This window comes from Phaethon aethereus, assembly GCF_964289735.1.
Source record: "Phaethon aethereus genome assembly, chromosome: 18".
NCBI lineage: Eukaryota > Metazoa > Chordata > Aves > Phaethontiformes > Phaethontidae > Phaethon > Phaethon aethereus.
Window position 1 is genome coordinate 9098890 of NC_138594.1, and position 12901 is coordinate 9111790.

Sequence of the window (12901 nt, forward strand, 5' to 3'; positions counted from 1 at the left end):
AGTGAGATATCATCTTGCCTTCTGCCACAACTCTCTCTCCAAAAGTTTTATGGGCTGTGCAAGGATGACACTTAGCCTTTATGTCCAAACCAGAGTCAGCCAGAAATCCTCATGCTCTGCTTGCAAACCAATTGACTGGAACCAGAAGGGACAGCTGACATAAGTGAACTCTTTGTCAGAGAAGTCAGCCACTTGGCAGGGAAGCTAGAAAAAGATAAATTTTGCCAGCCTTGCACAGAGGTTAGCACCAAGTACATTGGGCTAGTGTTTGCCAGCCAGTAGGTCAGATGCTACCCCATAGCTCAGAGCTGCTTGCATTTTATTCTGAAGATACTGTGTTCAGCAGGAAAATCTCACAGGAATTAGAAGAATAACGCTGTAATGAAAACAGATTTACAACTCCAGGGAGAACACCTGCCTTAGCCACTTAATTTTGATGACCTGAATGCTTTGGCCAGCTGGCTGTGCCAGCCTCACACATTAGCGTATCGTTGTAGGCAGTGTCACTCAGCAGGAGCCCAAGGAAGGTGTGAGGTGCGTCCCTGTCAGAGGATTCTTCCTGCCTGGGAGCTCAGCCCAGTGACAAAGCTTTCTGGCCCCTTCCATGCTGTCAACCCCAGTCCACCATGGGCAGGATCCTGCTGTGCAGCCTCTTGCATGTGTCAAACACACCTACCAACCAGCTGAACGGATTTATGCATTCTCTATATATTCTCATATGAACAGTCCATAAGGGAAACTGCTTTTTAAAATGTGAAAATACATGTATGTAAAATTACATGTGCCCATCGAGACTACTGAACCTCTGCCCTTGGGGAATGGCCAGAAGGCAAGGCCCTGACGAACACACCAACGGAACCGGGCCTTGCTCTGGCACCAGGCAGACGGCACGCAGGTTTAGAGGCCGCCTTCCCCACGCGCCCCTGGGAATCCGAGAGCCTGTCATGAAGCTGGAGAAAGCACGGCGCAGCGATGCGCCCACACACGTGCCGGCGGGTTCACATCAATACAAACCCACGTCCACCGCTCCCCGCACCACAGCAGGCAGCGCCCCGTGCGCGCACACGCCCCGGGAGGGCCCCTCGGCCCTGTCATGGCGGCGCGGCGGTCCCGGGGCGCGGCGGGGGCCGGCCGGCCGGCGGGGAGGGGCGGCGGCGGCCATTGGCTGGGCCCGGCGCGGCCGCCAGCACCCCGCGCCCGGCCGCCGCGGAGAATGGAGGCGCCGCTGCCATGGGGCTTCTCCGAGGAGCAGTTTCAGGCCGCCTGCCGCGAGCTGGACCGGCCGGCGCCGGCCGCGGAGGGGCCCTGGCAGCTCCTGGTGGAGAGCATGGGCGTGAGGATCTACCGGCTCTACGACGAGGTGGGCGGCCGTGCCGCGGACTCTCCCGCTCGGGGCCGAGGCCTGCGTGGGGAGCGCGGCTGAGGAGCGGTGCGGGGCGCCTGGCTGCCGGGGGCGGGGGAGCGCCGGCACGTCCCCGTCCAGAGCCGCCGGTGGCCGCGCAGGTCAGGCTGAGGTCCGTGGCCCGTCCGGGCGCTACCAGGCTCGGCTCAATTTCTGCAGGCTCCCAGAAAGCGGCTTTCAGGGTAATGCTATTAACTGCTGATGGAGAAAGCCGCCCTGCTGCGGTAAACGCCGCTTGTAGCGGCGGGGGGAATCTGCAAACCCTGAAGCTCTGGAAGCTGGGTAGCAGCTGGTGGCTGGAGAAGTTCCTGCTGGCAGGTGCTCCCGGCGGCAGGAGCAGGCACAGGCCGTACGGGTGTCCCGCTCGCCGCGCCCCTCGGGGGGAGGTGTGCGGTGAAGGGGAGGCCGGTCCCCGCAGGCCGGCGCCTGGGCACCGCCTGTGTGAGTGCACCCTTTGACCCCCAGACCCCGCTTCCTTCCCTTCTCCCTCTCTCCAAAACTCCCTTCACACCGATTTTCCACCTTCCTCTAAAATCAGGAGGTAGTTCAGAAGGGGTTGGAATGAAATTCCAGGACTGGATTTGTATTCTGAAAAATTATTTCAGGTGTGGTCATGTTAGGGAAAAAAAAAAAAGCAAATAAAATAAACACATAGGCCTGTGTGAAACGTGAGACAGTGTAGGGAAAGTCTGTTTTTTTTAAAAAAAAAAACCCCAAAGACACTTCCTACACCTCAGAGGGTTTTTTTTAGTGGTAAATAGTCCCTATTTACAGCATGGACATGGTAACTGGCAATAGCAAGACAAGCTTATCGGCCAGTGCACATAGCAAAGGTGAGCCTGTGGTGTCTGCCAGGTATCGACGCAGGAATGTGATATGCTGATGGTAGTAGAGGTTACTAAGGAGTGTTGCTCCTGGAGTGGATGAAATAGAAACTTCAGGACCTGAGCGCATCACAGACCTGTAAAGGCATCACACAGTGAATGAAGGCAAAGTAGCTTCGGGAAGCTCGGGGATGGATTTAGCCAAACAAATGGGACCGGGTGTCTGTGAGACATGTATTGTGCTGCTGTGGCTTTGCTGCTGTTGTATAAATTGAAGCTGACTAGATGGAAAGTAGCTCAGGCTTCTCGTGCTTTTACATAGGAGTTAACTGAAAAATTGACCTGACTGAAAAATGTTTTTTTTTTTTTTTGCACATTGTACAATGACCCTAACTTAGGGTAGATGAATGCAAGGGACCTTTTCAAGTGCAGTCTTCTGATTCTGCTGGGAAATAAGGCTCTTGTTTGTTTTGTCTTTCAGTTGCTTCAAATTACAACATGAGAAGAAGAAACAAGTTCTTCTTGCGGAGAGTCTTTGCATAAAGTTATTAGTGGAAGAACTGGCTTTTAACACTTTTTGAACTGCAAGTCCACTATCGAAGTGGTAGTCCAGGAAGCTGAAGGCAGCAATTATATTTTCTGTTGCCTTTTCTTCCTACCTTCTCTGCAGGCTACACAAATAGATCTGCTGGGCTTTCCTGCTCTGTGCTGTATTCCAGCCCACTGATTGACTCTCCTGCTGATAGGCTTCTGAAAACCTGAAACACTTCACTCTTGTTTTAACTTTCTTATTATAAATTGCTGGTTTTATTGAATGTTTTTGTCTGTCTTACCTCCTGCAAGATGTACTGTTCATTTGTCAGATCACGATTTGTTATTTCGTACTGTTATCAAAATACTACCTTTTTTAGTAGAAGGTATTTAATTATGTATGTCACAATTTGTCTAGCAGTGAAACAAATAGATTGGTAGAGAACAACAGCATAATTTCTCGATCTGGTTTGAGCTACAGTATAAGAACATGAAGGCTAAAGGTGTAGGAATGATTGAGCTGATATTGTGAACCAGAATGTAAGGTAAAATCCCATCTGTTAAATCAGGAGATTAGACAGTGCAGCACTTGCATTCTGTATTTAGTGTCTTCTGAATTGTGTGGCAGTAAATGACATCACTACATCTTCTATTTTAACCTCTGATAATGGTTCTATCTATAGCAGGAATGCTTTAAAGACCTGTATTGTATGCATATCTTTTGATAATCCTCAATTAAAAAGTATTACAGGCACTTCCTGTAGAATTAACGTTTCAGGTGAGCTTGGTTTGTTACCTCTCAAGATGCAGTCATAATCAAAGTCCAGAAAAAGAATACAAAGACTTCTATTCTTCAGTGGAAGAGCAGCCCAGTGACATGGGGAAGTAAGACTGTTTGCCTGAATTACTAGAGGAGAATTGTGTTTTGCTGTTCTTCTGCCATACGTGACACTTAATGTAAATATACATACATGCAAGATAACCCACATAGCGTTTCTGCCTAGTGACCTGGAATGAAGTAGTGCTTAAGCTAAAACAACTATTGTTTTAAGTATCAGTGTAGTGCTTTGGCATATGCTGTTGAGACTTGACTCAATTTCAGGCGTGATATTTTGAAAAGTAGTTTTTCTTGTGAAAATAAAAATGTTGACGTCTTTTGCAAGGATTATATGAATGCATGGAGCTGCACAGGTGCTGAACAGTTTAGGTTTGAAGCTAGGGATTGATGCTTCAGTGAAGCCACAGTGAAGATGAGTAGGTTAAGCTTCTTGGTCCCATTATTATCTTCTGACTTCTGAAGGGGAGGGGAAGAAGAATAATCAACCATTCACTAACAGAACATTGTATAATCCTTCCCTTCCTTTCCTTGGGAATGCTTGAATTTGACTCCTACACTGTATGTTCAAAATACTCATTGTTTTAATTTTGTCCTGAACTGGTACTAACAATAGTACAAACGTTGTTCTATAGGCACAGATGGAGTTTCCATATGTTGAGAGAAACACTAAAAGCATTAACATAGGAGATATCCTGCACCCCACCCCTTCAGTACAGACAGCTTTCAGAAAGAAAACAGTTGAAAAGTATTCAAGGCAGATATAATAGTGCATTGTATATAAGCATGAACATTATAAAGCATTTTTGTATCACAGCCTGAAGTATAAGCATACCTAGCTTGCTGGAAAGCTTATTCCAGATAGAGCAGCATTTTGTAACCTCCTGGAAATGGCTGAGATTCTCAAGCACATTATATAGGGAGACCCTAAGACCTGGAGACCCTGCCACAAGAATTTAATGCTTCTGGTAGGCTTCAGCATGGGCAGGATTTAGTCTATACTGACCACTGGACATGAAGCAGGGGGGGAGGGTATAAAGAGACATGCTGCCTTTGGAACTACGTATGAAGTAAAAGGGTACTGGTGTAAGGGAAGGAACAACCATTGTGCTGGGCAGGTCAGCCTGTCTGGATTTAAACTTTCATGTATAGATCAAAAAGTCGAGAGGTTAAAGACTGGATCTCGCATTGTTTTTTGAACACTTGCTTTCACAGCTCTTGGGCATATTTGTAGTATGTGCCCCACCTAACTTCCTTCAGCTGTTCTCCCTGCTGCAGAGTACTTCCCTTTCCTGTGTGACTTTTCCTCTCCCCATTCTGTTTCCACAGCAATCAGGACTTTATGAGTATAAAATCTTCGGTGGTCTTGCTGACTGTCCCCCAAAACTGTGTGTGGATGTCTATATGGACTTAGATTTCAGAAAACAATGGGATCAGTATGTTAAAGGTAAGCTCATCTAGGTAGTTTAAAAGCAAGCTTTATGTCCACATTTACTCTTCCCACTAAAACTTTCTTCAAAGGTATTTTAAGGTTGCTGCATCCAAAGATGTTGGGCCAGACTTAAATATCTTTTGGGATAATGTTGCACTCTGCAAATATACAAGTAAACACTGACATGGAACAGCTAATATCACCATAAAGCTTCGTTCCGGAATGAATTCTTTCCGTATTGGTTAAAGCATATAATTGGCATCACTTGTTATGCTGGAGCACCTTGCAGCTTCTAGTTGTTGTAATTCCTAGGTTAAATTTTAGTTGATGTTCTGGGGAGAAATGGACATGATACCTTTTGTGCATCTTTGCGTATTGCAGCAGAGCCTGGAAAAGTGCAATGATTTGCACCAGTTTGATGTGTGATGGAATGTCTTTTCCTGAAAGCATTGGTTGTTCTTGGCACCTTTTACAATCAGAAATGGGTGTATTGAGAGAGTAATTGGTGACTTTGGGCTTTTACAGAGAGAGGAATAACTGATTTAGTTGAACCTGGATATCCATGTGATGTTAAAACATCTTAAGTCAGCAGTGACAAGGCAAGGGTTCAGCTGATGTAGACATCCCGTGATCCATTTATTTTAAAGATGGGGAGCCCTTCCATTTTAAGCCTGTGCTTAAAATCAGTTCAGGCCATTAAAACTGAAACACAGTCAAAGTCTTTTGTTGAACAAAGAACAGTGTTAAAAACTAAAGAATAGTTAAGTGTTGTGCTTGTTAAGTCTAGGACAGCTCTATGGTGAATGATTACGGGTAATGCCTGTGGCTGTATTGATACAGAGAACCATATATTTGACTCATGTCAGTACTTGGTCAAGCTTAAGAAGCTCTATCTTCATTAGTGTTTTTTGTCAAAATGGGCGATAGCTTTCATGTAGCAAAGGCCATTTTGCCATTAATGAAACAACAAGAACAGGAGTGGGACTCAACATTATCATATTGGATGTAAAAATACTATGTTATCTTAAGTTACTTTAGTAGTCTTTGATTTAAGTGTGTTTAGAACTGAATGGTTCTTAAACAAACACTTTTTTTTTGGTAATGCCTTCTTAGAGAAAAGAAAGGAAGCAGTTGGGGGAAGCTACACCCTTAAACTAAAAACTAGATAATGTTGCATAGCTGGTGTTTATATCCTTGCTGACCATGATATGTTCGTCTCTGAATTCATACTTGTGCTGGTACTTCAAGTCCAGCATTTCACAGAAGTTAACTCTTGAAGGGCATAAGCATAATGTTAATGCTTTCCTTTTAGCTTAAAAATTGACACAAGCCCACCCATTCTTCAGAACATAGTACATATGGTGAAATAGTACCAGCCAACATTTTCAGTGTAAATAACTTTGGTTTTTCTCATTTCACATTTAGGGAGAAAAAACAGAAAACTTCCATTCAGAGCCTTCTTGCTCTTTTTTTTACTGTTTATATTCCTTGTTGCTCTTACAGCTATGCAATAATGGCAGTCCAAAGAAGAGTTCTCTGCTGAACAGCTGGCTGGCACTGAAATAAAAACGTGATCAGAGTAGAAGTAGCTGCCTTTTTAGTTGAAAAGGTAACTGCTTCTGCGCTAAGCATAAGAGGAGCTAATCTCTATCCTCTTTCTGTTCAGCAAAACTCTTTATGAAGGCCTGACTGGAGGAAGGTATGGACAGGATTCGTATGAGCACTTCAGAGGGTCGCGCTTTGATCTGTTCTTGCCAAGGGTTTGTCTGAGGCCTCAGAAATGGTATCAGTCTGCTACTATCGTTGCATTGCTGTTAGCACCCTGGCTATTTCCAAAGCAGGCTCCTGGATATCTACAAGATGTGGACATCCTGAGACCTGGTCTGTGCTGCAGCTGCCAATTCAGCAGGGAAGCTGTGACTAAACTGCAGAGTAGTGACCGAGGTACCACATGCTTCTGTGGCTTGATACAAAATGGTTGGGCCTGACCAATATTGAAACTTGCTACTCCTGATTGCAACGCCATCCTGACTGAGATCGTACTTCTCAACAATTTAACGGTAATAACTGGCTGCCAAAGCAGCAAATGCAGATGTGCTTGTTATGAATAAAACATACTTGTGATCTATTGTAGTAATGCTGGGTGAAATCTGGTTATTGATTAAAATGCGCTGTATGCTGCACTTTGATCAGCAGCTGTCCACTAATACTGACAGACTAAGGTGAATACAGGTGGGCCATGACTTACCTACTGTGTGGGTATTTTCTGTGTTTGCAAAGATATAAAGGTAGATGAGTTAGTAGCTAACATTGGCAGCAAGGTCTTTAAAATAATATCTTAATCCCTTAAAAGGAAAGCTCTGCAGTTAGAAATGAAAGTAAAGTTGATAAACCAGTGCTCCAGTGACCTCTGGTGGATAGCATTATGCTGTAGCTTATTACAACACTGGTGGTATTGTGCATCCAAAACTGCTCCAACCTGGAGAAGAGGAGAAGCTGTTTTCGTGGGTGACAGCTGACTTGCAGGACATACTAACAGAAGCCTAGTTTGGAACATGTTATGTAGGGAAAGAGTCTCCCATCTGTGGCACTCTTCTTGCCTTAGCAATGAGGTTATTGGTCTGTTCTAGCCTTATTTTCAAAACCACTGAAAGAGATGTGGCAGACTGTACATTAGCTCTGAAGGATAGATAGCACCTCTAGGCAGAAGTCTGCTCTAAAGGAGGAAAAGACCACTCTGACTGTTAATGTGAACCACCTTTCTGGATCACACCCTTTTTAATTGCACCCATGTAATGACCAGTCCCTGGGCAGACAGGAATTTACCCTGGCTCAGCCCTATGGCTTGTCAGGTCCATTACCCTGATAATGGCAGTTATTGCCTCAAGGGAAGAAGCTGTACAGTAGATGGTTTTTCAAACCAAATTATGTAGTTTGGTTTGGACTAGTTATTCTCCTTTACGCCACACTACCTGACTGAGTCACGGCCATGTTTTAGAGACTATACTTAGATATTTTTTCCTATTCAGCTGCCTTCTAATTGAGTTTCCAGGCAGACTGAAGGTGGTGTAATGAAGGCTCATAAACTGCTTAAGCTTCTTGTTCACTGTTGCCTGTATATACTGCTGTGACATTCCTGATAGCTTTTCCAAACTTCATTAATCCCTCATGTAAGACCTCTTCAGGTATTAGAAAGCAGTACTTGTCCTAGTTCCATGTTAACTCATAATCATTTACAAGGATAATGATACGCTCATGAAAAAGCATACTGTACTTGTGGCTCAGAATTACACAGAATATGCATAGATGAGGAAAAAACTTTGAGATGGAAAGGCTTTGAATGAGCTAACTGTCTGGAAAGGAATTTGACTCTGCCTCCCCCCAGAACTGTTCTTGTTTTGTATTTTGGGTTTTTTTGTTGGGATTTGGGTTTTGTGTTTTGTTTTTACAATAGCACCAGAAAAACAGGCCATCTCTTTCTGTGTATTTGGTTCCTGAACAATCCTGCTACAGAACTTTTTTTAATGTCTTTTACTGCCACAGCTTTACATACATATTAATTTTGACATAAGGGTTGCGTGTAAAATGTGTTCATGTCAGAAATCTGAGCAGGTCGTAATGTCATGTATGTTTCTGTTGCGGTAGAAATTAAAAGTATATAACAATCTTCCTTTTTCAACTGTAGAACTGTATGAGAAAACATATGACGGTGAAAAAGTAATTTACTGGGAAGTGAAGTACCCTTTTCCTCTCTCAAACAGAGATGTATCCTTTCAAGCTTTTTGTTCCTCTTGCAGTTTTTGTCACCTGGGATCCCAACAATGTACTGATTCTACTGCTCTGCTGCACTTGACCTAAGATCTTGCAGTCCTCATGTTAAATGAATACGTTTAGCATGAAGAAGAGTGTGGGTGCCTCTTCCCACATACAACTAAAGCTCACACAGCTGAATTATTACTCTGCAGGACTGAATCCTGTAGAAGCATAAGAAATAACTTGAAGGGGCTGATATCTGTAATGGAATTCATTTGTCAATTCATCATATGTCAAACTGATGCTGTTTTGACATGCCTCCTCAACTTGGAATACAGTATGTCTATATTCGTGAATGTCGAGAGATGGATGTTGATGGGCGGAAGATCTGGGTTGTGTTAGCTCAAAGTGTGTCTGTTCCTCAGTGCCCTGAAAAGCCTGGTATTATCAGAGTTAAAAGCTATAAACAAAGTCTGGCAATTGAAAGTGATGGCAAGACTGGATCTAAAGGTAAGAGGTCAAGAACAGTTACTATAAGTGGATGTATTGAGCATTAGGAATACTTTAAAATGAATGAAACTTTTGGAAACACCCAGTACAGTGTGCTACTGTTAAGAATAGTTTATTTTGTTAAGAATAGTTTATTTTGTTAAGAATTGTTCATTTAACAGTTAGGATGAGTGGTTAAGAAGAGACTACTGACTGCTTCATTCTGCCCCACGGCCTCTGGCCCCAGCCTCCACTTCTTTTCCCGACAGCCAGTTCAGTTGGGTAGAGTCTGATGCTAGCTGCAATCTGGTAAACTCAGCAATGATGTAACTATTATATTTGACAGATTTATAGATTAAAGGGCTTGCCTAGAGATTGACTTCTGTCTCAGATTAGTCCTTTAAAGACAACCTTATTTTATAAGACAGACTGCCTAAAATGGTTTGCAATAGTCTAAATTAATATTAAGGCACTCTCAGCTTCCCAGAGGCTAACTGGGAATGGCTATACTTACTTCACATTCCACTTCAGTACAAGTTGACTTTTTTGTGAAGAATTTAGAGCAGAACTGTTGTACTTGGTAATTCAGTTGTGCACACTGACAGCTTCTGTCACATGGTGTTAGAGCTAATACTTGGACTATGGCTGGATAACTTTCTGGTAACTTCTCTCTCATCTCTAGTCTATATGTACTATTTTGATAATCCTGGTGGCATGATTCCATTGTGGCTGGTCAATTGGGCTGCCAAGGTAAGTAATGGTTGACAGCACAATTGTCTTTGTCTAATCTGTTTCAAACAGTGTATTCACTGCATCCATACCCGTCTTCTGCATGTTGGGTAGAATTATTTTTTTTCCTGAAATGGACATTTTGACCTTTCTAGCTCTTATGCAGTCCTATTTTTAGAGTCTCACTATTGTCTGCTCTCATGGCAGTTGTCTTATTTTTTTATTCCATTCCTATCAAATTCCTTTGGTTAGTCAACCAGACAGGTAAATTTGTACAACAAAACTAACAAATCCATGTTCCAGAGCATATGTGAATAGCCTTAACACAAGCAAACTTCAGGAATGCAGTCTGTTCATGAAGGATTAAAGGAATGATCTTCTGCTTTGTACAAGATCTTAGAATTGTCCTGTATTTGTTTGAAGGCCTTGATCTATATAGTGGGAATTCTCATCTTGCTTATAGTTTTTCTTGATTACATTATGCAAGAATGACTTTTCCACTTTTCTCTTTACAGAGTGGTGTGCCTGCTTTCTTGAAGGATATGCAAAAAGCTTGCCATAAATATTCTAAGAGCACGTAGGTCAAAGCTGATCTGAATTGTTTACTTCCTACAGCTCTGCACTTGGAGTGGCTATTATATATTACACTGGATAAAATCTACCTCGTGATATTGGAAAGAATTTTATTTTAGTTGGTTTATGCCTTGAATTTTACTAGATCTTTGTTTCCATCTCCGACTGAAGAGATAGCCACTGACAAGGTAACACCAACGTCAGCTGCATCCTTTTGAAAGTACTTAAGTTTAGCCTTGTCCCCCCATGCTTTACTTATGCTGATTGTCATGTGTCAGCTAGAGGAATTCTGTTGATTGAAATATTACATCCTTGGAAAAGAGACAACGATTCTGCTAGGAAAAATGCTTGAGCTTGGACTGAAAATTCTCTATGTGTGTTATGTCTGGATCTGCCTTTGTGGCCTTGCAGGGTGGCTTCCTACTGAAATTGAATAATGGACCTCACATTGCTTAGGAGGAAACACTTTTGCTACCCAAGTTTGTCATTCTTAAACTCTCTGCCTGCTATAAATGCTAAAAAATGTTGAGGGCATATAGGTAAATTAGTAGAAGTCTGCAGTAGGAACTGGGAACTCTGTGTGACTAAGCTTCCTTGTGATGGCTTTAAGTCCAGATATAAGAGGACTTGTGCCTAAAACCTTGCATTCACATCTCAATATCCCTGTATGGAAAGTAAAAACCATTAGCTGTGTCCTTTGAAAAAAAGGAGGAGTTGGCTTCTATGTCTGATTTAAGGGGAACAAGTTATATCTTCAGAGTCAGCTTGGATACCAACTTTAAATTGGAAGTAATTTTAAACTGGATGCCAGCAACTGAATGTGAATGAACTTGATGTGAAACTTGGGCTTGCTTGCATTTTAAATTTCATGCTGATGTAAAGAATGAAAACTGTAATTTTAGATGGTAATCCACTAAAAGCACAACTGAGCAGGGAATTAAATTTCCAGCACCTTTGTGGTGGGGAGGAGGGAGGCACGGGGAATGGAGTGCATAAAAGGTGAGAGGCCTCAGTCTCAGGGATTTAAAATATTCTGCATCTTTACTAAATAAAATCCTGTTACTGAACAAATCTTGTAATGGGGTAGCTTTGTCTTGTTAAAAAAGAAATGATTGAAGTGGTTGCCTTTAAACTTTGTGTAAATATTTGTTTCCAATAAATCATTATTCTGTCCATGCAATGCTCTTGTTCCATCTCTCACATTTAAGAGTGGCCATACTGGACAGGTCACAAATGACAGGCAGGTATCATGGGCTATTTTATTTTTAAAGGCTTTTAAAAGAGCAACTTGGATTCATGAGAATCAAGTAGGATTCCATGTGTTCTGAAGAGCTTGCTGCCAGAAGTTTAGGCATTTTTCAAGTGTCTTTGACTTGGAGACCATTACTGAATTGAATATTACAGTGCTAGACAGCTTTCAATCCATTTTAATTTTAGCTGGCTTTTTTTTCCCCAGCAGATAAAGAACAGACATCAAGAGAGAATAGTTCTGAAGCATAATTCTCTTTAACTTTCCATAATTTTTGTATACGTGTGCTTACTGAACTGGAGCCAAATTTTAATTTATATGTACTGAAAAGGAATGATCTCCATCATACCAAGAATATGATGGTGTTTTACTGAGTATATCAATTCTCAAATTTCTTTTTTTGGCATTGTTTAAAAAAATTGCCTTGAGAATTCAGAAAGCATTTTAGCATTGTGCTAAGTATGTAAGAATTCAAATCCCATAAGCAATCACAAGAATACCAGAGTTGCTTTTGAACAACAGGATGTGGATACAAGTTATGTCCCGAAGCAAAGCAGCAAAGGTGGGACTAGGTAGATTGTTCAAAAAAGACAAGCAAAACAAACTATTCTAGACTTGATATAACAGAATTTAAAAAGGGTACTAGCTGAGGATGAGTCTTCCTGGAAAAATGATGCAAACTAATTGATTTCCAATTCCTTCTGAACAAAACTGACCTCTGTACCATAGCGCAAAACCTATTTGTAATTGTAAACCTACTTCAAAACTTAGTTTCAAGGTTTACAAGAAATGTGTACCTAGTGAGCTTAATATGTGCACATAGGTGAACCATGTACAGAAGAGGTATTTTTTTTCATCCTTTTTCTCCAACCAGTTCATAATTTTGTTCAGTCTTAAATGAAAGCATACAAAAGTGAAATAATTTTATACTCATAAATTGATGATTGCATCTTTGTCATTAGTTATGTGTAATCAAGACATAGTATACATTTTTCTGCAGTGGGCTGAAACAGCAAGAATGAGCATTCAAGATGGTGAATGGCTCCATTGTCAGTCTTGCTGAAAACTTGATTCCCTACAGACC

The 12901-nt window shown here is 42.1% G+C and overlaps 1 protein-coding gene across 1 annotated transcript; it reads left to right on the forward strand.

Moving 5' to 3' along the window:
- Positions 1–1092: 1092 nt before the first annotated feature.
- On the forward strand, positions 1093–10576 carry PCTP (phosphatidylcholine transfer protein; the record flags this gene model as incomplete). Its single annotated transcript, XM_082008151.1, has 6 exons — positions 1093–1360; positions 4922–5039; positions 8710–8789; positions 9116–9287; positions 9949–10016; positions 10511–10576. The coding sequence occupies exons 1-6, from the start codon at positions 1094–1096 to the stop codon at positions 10574–10576; spliced, it is 771 nt and encodes a 256-aa protein (XP_081864277.1). The 5' UTR covers position 1093.
- Between the last annotated feature and the right edge of the window lie 2325 nt (positions 10577–12901).